This window comes from Musca domestica, unplaced genomic scaffold (assembly GCF_030504385.1).
Source record: "Musca domestica strain aabys unplaced genomic scaffold, Musca_domestica.polishedcontigs.V.1.1 37, whole genome shotgun sequence".
In the NCBI taxonomy this organism is placed as follows: domain Eukaryota; kingdom Metazoa; phylum Arthropoda; class Insecta; order Diptera; family Muscidae; genus Musca; species Musca domestica.
Genome location: NW_026712321.1, coordinates 7834932 through 7842454, shown reverse-complemented (window position 1 = coordinate 7842454; position 7523 = coordinate 7834932). Strand labels below are relative to the sequence as shown.

Here is a 7523-nt window from a genome sequence, read left to right as displayed (position 1 = left end):
ATGCTTAAAATATTCCTCTCAACATTTGTTCTGATTAGTTTTGGTTTAGGCAAAAATTCCCAGGTAACTTTTCAAAACATCCAAATAAAATATTTTCTTCATTACATCAGCCTTTCAGCTCTCTGCCACTACCTTCAATTTAGAACTCTACAACATGACATGGATCAAACACTCCGATAACTTTCTAAAACAGGGCGGTGGAAATATCACAAAATTGGCGACGAACCATTACTCGGTCAATGTATGGTTTGAATTCGAACATGATTGGGCCAGAAATTCGGAGCTTCGGATAATGATTCGTGTCAAACCACAGAAATCCACAAAGATTTTGACTTTCTTCGATGCGAAATGGAATGTCTGTGATGCCTTGCGAACATTTAAGGCAGCGCCGATGGTGGACTATATCTATACGGAATTGAAAAGGAAATCAAATTTTCTCAGATCGTGTCCCATTAAGGGGGTATGTTAAATCCATGCCTTTTCAAAATTGTTGCAACATATATACGTTTCTTTCACTCTCTTCCAGAACAAATTCTACTGGGTGAGAGATTTCATAATCACCTCAGATGCCTTTCCCTCGTATACGCCATATTTAAGCTTCAATTACTCGGCAATGTATTATGAGAACAAAAAACTTTGTGTCGAACATATGGTACAGGGTGCAATAGTTCCGAAAAATTAAAAGGGAATGTTGAAAAAAAAAATACATGTGTGCTTATATCAGGCGAATACACTAAATATTCCGAATTGTTAATTTTTAATAATAAACAAATAAAAAAACATTAAGTTCGGGCTGGCCAAACTTTTAATACCCTCCACCATTTGGTACAAATTTGGCATTAAAAAAAAAATCCGTAAAAATTCTGTTAAAATCTTAAAAATACCGAATATAGCTATTATATTAGGGTCTATACGACGACATGAACCTGCGTAGGTAAGATTTGTTATAAGCCATTACAATATTCAAATGCGCAACTTATAAAAAAAAACCGGTTATAATGTCGATAAAATCAAATATCGGGAGGTATCGTTATATCGGAGCTGTGCGAAGACCTGGACCAGCATAGATAATATTCTGTCATAGGCTGTAGCATCCATTACGAACTTCAAATACGACATCTCAAACAATTTCGGTGGGTATTGTACCTATACTCGTCAAAATACCGAATATAGGGAGGCACTGATATAGGGAGGTACTGATATAGGGAGGTACAATATCGGGAGGTACCGTTATAATGGGGGCTATACGTAGACGTGGACCTGCACAGACAATTTTCTGTCTTGGCTGCAGTATCCATTACGAACTTTAAATACCAAATTTGAAACTATTCCGAAAAATGTCGCTAAAATCATCAAAATACCAAAAAATCGGGAGGTATCTTTATATGGCGGCCATACGTGAACGTGCACAGACAATTTTCTGTCTTAGGCTGTAGTATCCATTACGAACTTTAAATACCAAATTTGAAACAATTCCAGTGAATAAATTCGCTAAAATAATTAAAATACCGAATATAGGGAGGTACGGATATATGGGGCCTATTCGAAGACCTGGACCTGCATAGACAATTTTCCGTCATAGACTGCAGTTCCCATTTCGAACTCTAAATACGAAATTTGAAAATATTCCGGTGAATAATGACGCTAAAATCACCAAAATATCGAATATAGGGAGGTACCGTTATATCGGAGCTGTGCGTAGACCTGGACCAGCATAGATATTATTCTGTCATAGGCTGTAGCATCCATTACGAACTTCAAATACGAGATCTTAAACAATTTCGGTGAGTATTGTACCTAAAATCGTCAAAATACCGAATATAGGGAGGTACTGGTATATGGAGCCTATACGAAGACCTGGACCTGCATACGCAATTTTTTTCATATGCTGTAGTTCCCATTACGTACTCTAAATACGAAATTTGAAACAACTCCGATGAGTAATGTCCCTAAAATCCCAAAATATTGAATAGCGGGGGGAGTACCGTTATATGGGGGCTAAACGATATCGTGGACCGATATAGCCCATCTTCAAACCTGACCTGCCTGCAGACAAAAGACTGATCACAGATCAAAATTGTAGCTTCCTACCTTTATTCGCTTTGACTCTAGCGTGATTACAACAGACGGACGGATGGACAGGGCTAAACCTCTAATTCACTACCATTGTTTGAGCTATGATACGGTACTGTGATCCAAAGTTCCTGAGGAACATCAACCCAAACTCCGAAGCTCCCGTGTAAATAAATTGCCGAACACTCTATCTAACCGGCATTACCAGACGAATGAGAATTATTTGCCTTATCCGGTGTTTCCAACTAACGATTCTGTTAGCCGGAGGACTGAAGATGATTCAGAAAATCACTAACTATCCTTTGGCAAGCAGCCTGCAACAGTAGCAAGCCCTCCCTTAGAGTAACACAAATCGAACACTCTATCTGACCGGAATTACCAAGTGAATAAGGATTATTTGTATTATGCGATATTTCCAGCTAATGATTCTCTTTGTCGGAGGACAGAAAATGTTTCCGAGAATCAAAATATTTCCTTTGGCAAGCACCCTGCAACGGCAGCAAACCCTCCCTCAGAGTAACACAAATTAAACAATCTATCTGACCGGCATCACCAAGTGAATAAGAATTATTTACCATATGCAGTAAATGGCATGTGGCGGAAGGCTGAATTGTATTCTTTTCGAACTTCTCCACTGTCATAAGGTTTGCCTTTATCGGAGCCTTTTCTCCATCCGAACTTCTTACAGAACTTCACTGACCACTTGTATCACCTCCTGGCTAGAATCACTGCGGGTTTTAAGGGGATGCTGGCGAAAGTGACTCCTAAAAGAGAGAGAGCAGAGAGAGAGAGAGAGAGCTCCAATGAAAGACCAATTTATGTGATTAATTGGAATTCTGAAGATGTGACGGGACCAGATCCTTTTTTTCTCTCTCTCTCGCTCCCCCTCTCTCTCTCTCGCTCCCCCTCTCTCTATCTCTCGCTTCCCTCTCTCTCTCTCGCTCCCCTCTCTCTCTCTCGCTCCCCTCTCTCTCTCTCGCTCCCCTCTCTCTCTCTCGCTCCCCTCTCTCTCTCTCGCTCTTCCCCCCTCTCTCTCTCTCTCGCTCTTCCCCCCTCTCTCTCTCTCTGTCTTCCCCCTCTCTCCCTCTCTCTGTCGCTCTCTGAGAGATCGTCTCAACCAATGAACTTCTTACAGTACTTTACCACTTGTAATCCACTTGAAACCTCTCTTGGCTTTGGCCTCCCTTGAGCCAGAGTCACCGCGGGCTATTGGCTTGCTGATAGGTGCGTTGCCCGCAACCTGAGTGCTGTGAGGAGAATTCCCAGTGGTTTTTTGATTCGACTCGACTCTTAAAGATGAAGGCAAAATCAAGTTCCTCATCAGAGAGAGGCGAATTATTCCCAAAACCGGATAGAACACTGAGCCTCAGCTTCTCGATTTTTTTTTTCAAGGAGGGCGAAAAATTGTCTCTCGTCAAAATTTGAAATCACGTCCTTGATCATGTCCTTGGTCGATGCTTCCACAGAAGCTGTTTGGTTGATGGTGTCTTTATACCCTCCACCTTGGAAAGGAGGGTATATTAACTTTGTCATTCCGTTTGTAACATCCTTAAATATTCGTCGGAGACCCCATAAAGTATATATATTCATAAACAGCATAAAATTCTAAGTCGACTTAACGATGTCCGTCTGTCTGTCTGTCTGTCCATCTGTTGAAATCAGGATACAGCCCACATTATTTGACGTAGAGCGCCAAAATTTAGCAGAGCAATTGGTATTGTGTCTAGGATGGTTGGTATTGAAAATGAGATATATCGGTCCACGTTCTGATATAGTCCCCATATAAGGGTACCTCCCGATATTCGGTATTTTGATGATTTATGCCACATTTTTTTTCACGGATTTGTCTGAAAATTGGTATTTGTAGGTCATTACGGGTCCCTGTACGTGTGGCAAAATATTGCATGTATAGGTCCACGTTTTGGTATAGCCCCCATATAATGGTACCTCCCGATATTCGATATTTTGATTATTTTTGCCACATTTTTTCACGGATTTGTCTGAAAATTGGTATTCGTTGCTCATAATGGGTTCCAGCTCCGGTGGCAAAACATTGCATGTATGGGTCCATGATTTGGTATAGCCCCCATATAACGTTACCTCCCTATATTCGGTATTTTGATGGTTTTTGCCACATTTTTTCACTGATTTGTCTAAAAATTGGTATTTGTGAGTCATAATGGGTCCTAGTTCGTGTGGCGAAGCATTGTATGTATAGGTCCACGTTTTGGTATAGTCCCCATATAACGGTACCTCCCAATATTCGGTATTTTGATGATTTTTGACACATTTTTTTACGAATTTCTCTGAAAATGTTGGTAGTTGTAGATCATAATGGGTCCCATTTCGTGTGGCGAATCATTGTAATTATAGGTCCACGTTTTGGTATAGCCCCCATATAACGGTACCTCCCGATATTCGGTAATTTGATGATTTTTGCCACATTTTTTCACGTATTTGTCTGAAAATTGGCATTTGTAGGTCATAATGGGTTCTAGCTCCGTTGGCGAAACCTTGCATGTGTAGGTCCACAATTTGGTATAGCCCCCATATAACGGTACCTCCCGATATTCGGCATTTTAATGGTTTTTTGCCACATTTCTTCTAATGTTTCCTTTACCTTAGGTGGAGGGTATTAAAAGTTTGGCCCGGCCGAACTTAATGTTTTTTTACTTGTTTTTTGTTAATTTTATCTTTTTCCATAAAAAGTCTGGACTGTGAAGGTAACGAGCTCCGCCAGAAAATGTTCTTCCTCCATATCGTGGAAGGAACTTGTTAACTAAGCCTGCTACTCCCCAAGGCGTCCAGATATAAACTAGACAATCGTTCAAATATAGTTGGGCGCCAATCACCCAAGGATCAAGGTCACCCTACATAAAAAGTGGGGACTGTGAATGCAATGAGCTCCGCCATAACATTTTCCTCCTCCATATCGTGGTAGGAACTTGTTAACTAAGCCTGCTACTCCCTAAGGCGTCCAGGTATCAACGAGGCAATCGTTCAAATGCAGTTGGGCGCCAGCAGCATGGCTTCGTCGGGTTAATGAATCAAGTTCAACCTGCTTATTTAATTCTCAACTACTATTGGCTATTTCAGTATCCTCATCCCACTAACTGAGAGGCGCCCAGGTATCAACGAGACAATCGTTCGAATAGGAAGTTTGGCGCCATTACCTTGGCCTCGTCGAGTCCAAGGATCAAGGTCACCCTACTTATTTAATTCACAGCTACCCAATATATCTATTGGACATTTTACTATCCTCGACCTTTGGATGCGTCCTATAACACTCAGCTATGCGTAACAACTATTCCGATTCTTTATCAGCTTTATTTGATTATTTGAATTTTTATTTACAAAATTTTACCATGAAACACACCGAACAATTTTTTTTTTCAAATCTCCCGAGTGGTGCTTCATACCTTCTTTTATTCTCTCTCTCTTTCTCTCTCTCTCTCTCTCCCTTGTCCATTTCAGCCCACCTTCTTCGGCGTCGTTCCATTGTGCCACACATATCCCTGGGTAAGAATTGAGGTAACTTTCATTTGATTCTCATAGAAATTCAAAGAATGATTAAAATTTAAGGCCGGCGTAAAAGGGGGTAGATATTCATTGGTAAAGGTAAAGTTGCGCATTTTATAGAGGAAATTCTAGAAAAAAAATAAATTGAAATTAATAAAATGTAGAAACTCTCTCATTGACACCAAAACCCACCGCCTTAATGGGACAGCCCAGCTTAACATTGAAGGACTTCTTCAATTCCCGATACAGATCAATGAGCAGTGGTATTGACTTGAAATTACTCAGAGAATCGCAAAGATTCAGACGCACATCGAAATAAGTAATTGGTCTAACACCCTTCACCGTCTTGACTTGGGTTAAGACACGAATTTCCGCACTGCGCACAAACTGGCGATAGAATTCAAAACTCAAATTAAAGCTATAATGATTGGGCGCCATTTTGGTATAACTGACATCGACATATTTTAAAAGATCACTGGTGTAATTGAAATAGGTAAAGTGGGTTATTTCGATGTTGATCGGTCCCTTGGCAGCCTAAAGGGAGAGAAAAAAATTTTTTGGATAGTGGAAAATTTTGAAAAAATTAATTTTCACTTACCTCGAAAATTGCAATATTTTCAAAAGCTATTATAAGCAGTAGGTATTTGACGGACATTGTTGTTACGCTAAAAATCAAATCTTGATTGGCTTAAATGATTGAATTTGTTGTGGTTGTCTACTATTTTCGGAGTTCAAAACATTTAATTGCCAATTGAAATTCCATTAGAGCTAAATAATTACTTTGTGTAGATTTGATGGCCTTGTTAAAAAAACAGGGTGAAGCAAAATGTTGCTGTTAAATTAGGATAAAATATTTAAGATTTGGGAGTTTTTTTAGAGATGCCACAAATTTTTATAGCTTCAGCCATATGGCTAGAGAGGGTATACAGGGTTGCCCATATTCGACGGACCCATCTGGCAACGCTATAACTTTTGACAGAGATGTCACATCGCTTAATGACATACCGCGTTTGAAGCGTCAGTCCAAGCAGATTTTTACCATGAACCAATACATGCCACGCGAGCGCTCTGAAATAGTTGAAGTTTACATTCAACAGAAGAAGTCAATTGTGAAATCTCAACGTGCTTTTAAAACATTAAAAAATGTGAGAAGTGCGCCTTCTAAGAACACCATTAAGCGTTTATACGAAAAATTTTCGACTGATAAGGCTCTTTCTAATCCGAAGAGGCCATATAAAAGTCGACCAAGGCGATCGGCCGAGAATATCGCTGCCGTACGAGCCAGTGTTGAGAGGTCCCCAAGAACATCCCAAAAACGCTGTTCTCGGCAGTTGGGCATGGCCCGGTCCACTTTACAACGGATTATTCGCATTGATTTGCGTACAAAATTCAATTGACGCAAAGAATGTTGCCTGCGGACAAGCCTCGTCGATTGGACAAGGTCCGTCGAATATGGGCAACCCTGTATATCATTTGATACGGCCAAAACTAGATCTCTTTGGGCCAAGTCCATTTCAGGACATTTGGAGTCGAACTAGTGATATCCCTCCGTCTTTCTGTCTGGCTGGTATGTACGACAACTCTCTCTTGGAGTATCCGATTTGGTCCAAACTTGGCACATCTTAATATTATTATAAAACTTAAATCGAGTTCGGAGATGGACAATATCAGCCCACTCCTTCTTTTGTGGGGGAGGACAAAAGGTCGAAATTTTCAAAAAATTATATTTTCTGCACAGAAAGAGAAACGATAATCCGATTTTGCTCCAACTTTACAAATCCTCATATTTGCATCAGTTCGAGGTCAGGTGCAAAAATGGACAATATCGGTCCTCCCCCACAAAGGGTCAAAGTTTTGAATAATTATAACTCTTATAAAATGTGACGTAGGGGTCCGATTGTCTTCAAATTTCAAATATTCCAATATTTTTA

The 7523-nt window shown here is 40.2% G+C and overlaps 2 protein-coding genes across 2 annotated transcripts; one reads left to right on the top strand and one right to left on the bottom strand.

The window, feature by feature from the left end:
* Positions 1–682, top strand: LOC131804004 (uncharacterized). The gene is made up of 3 exons (XM_059126120.1): positions 1–63; positions 119–460; positions 527–682. The coding sequence occupies exons 1-3, from the start codon at positions 1–3 to the stop codon at positions 680–682; spliced, it is 561 nt and encodes a 186-aa protein (XP_058982103.1).
* A 4861-nt stretch (positions 683–5543) lies between these two features.
* On the bottom strand, positions 5544–6030 carry LOC101899241 (uncharacterized). The gene is made up of 2 exons (XM_005185294.1): positions 5785–6030; positions 5544–5720 (listed from the first exon to the last, which is right to left on the bottom strand). Exons 1-2 carry the CDS (start codon positions 6028–6030, stop codon positions 5544–5546), a joined length of 423 nt encoding a protein of 140 aa, XP_005185351.1.
* Positions 6031–7523: the final 1493 nt, after the last annotated feature.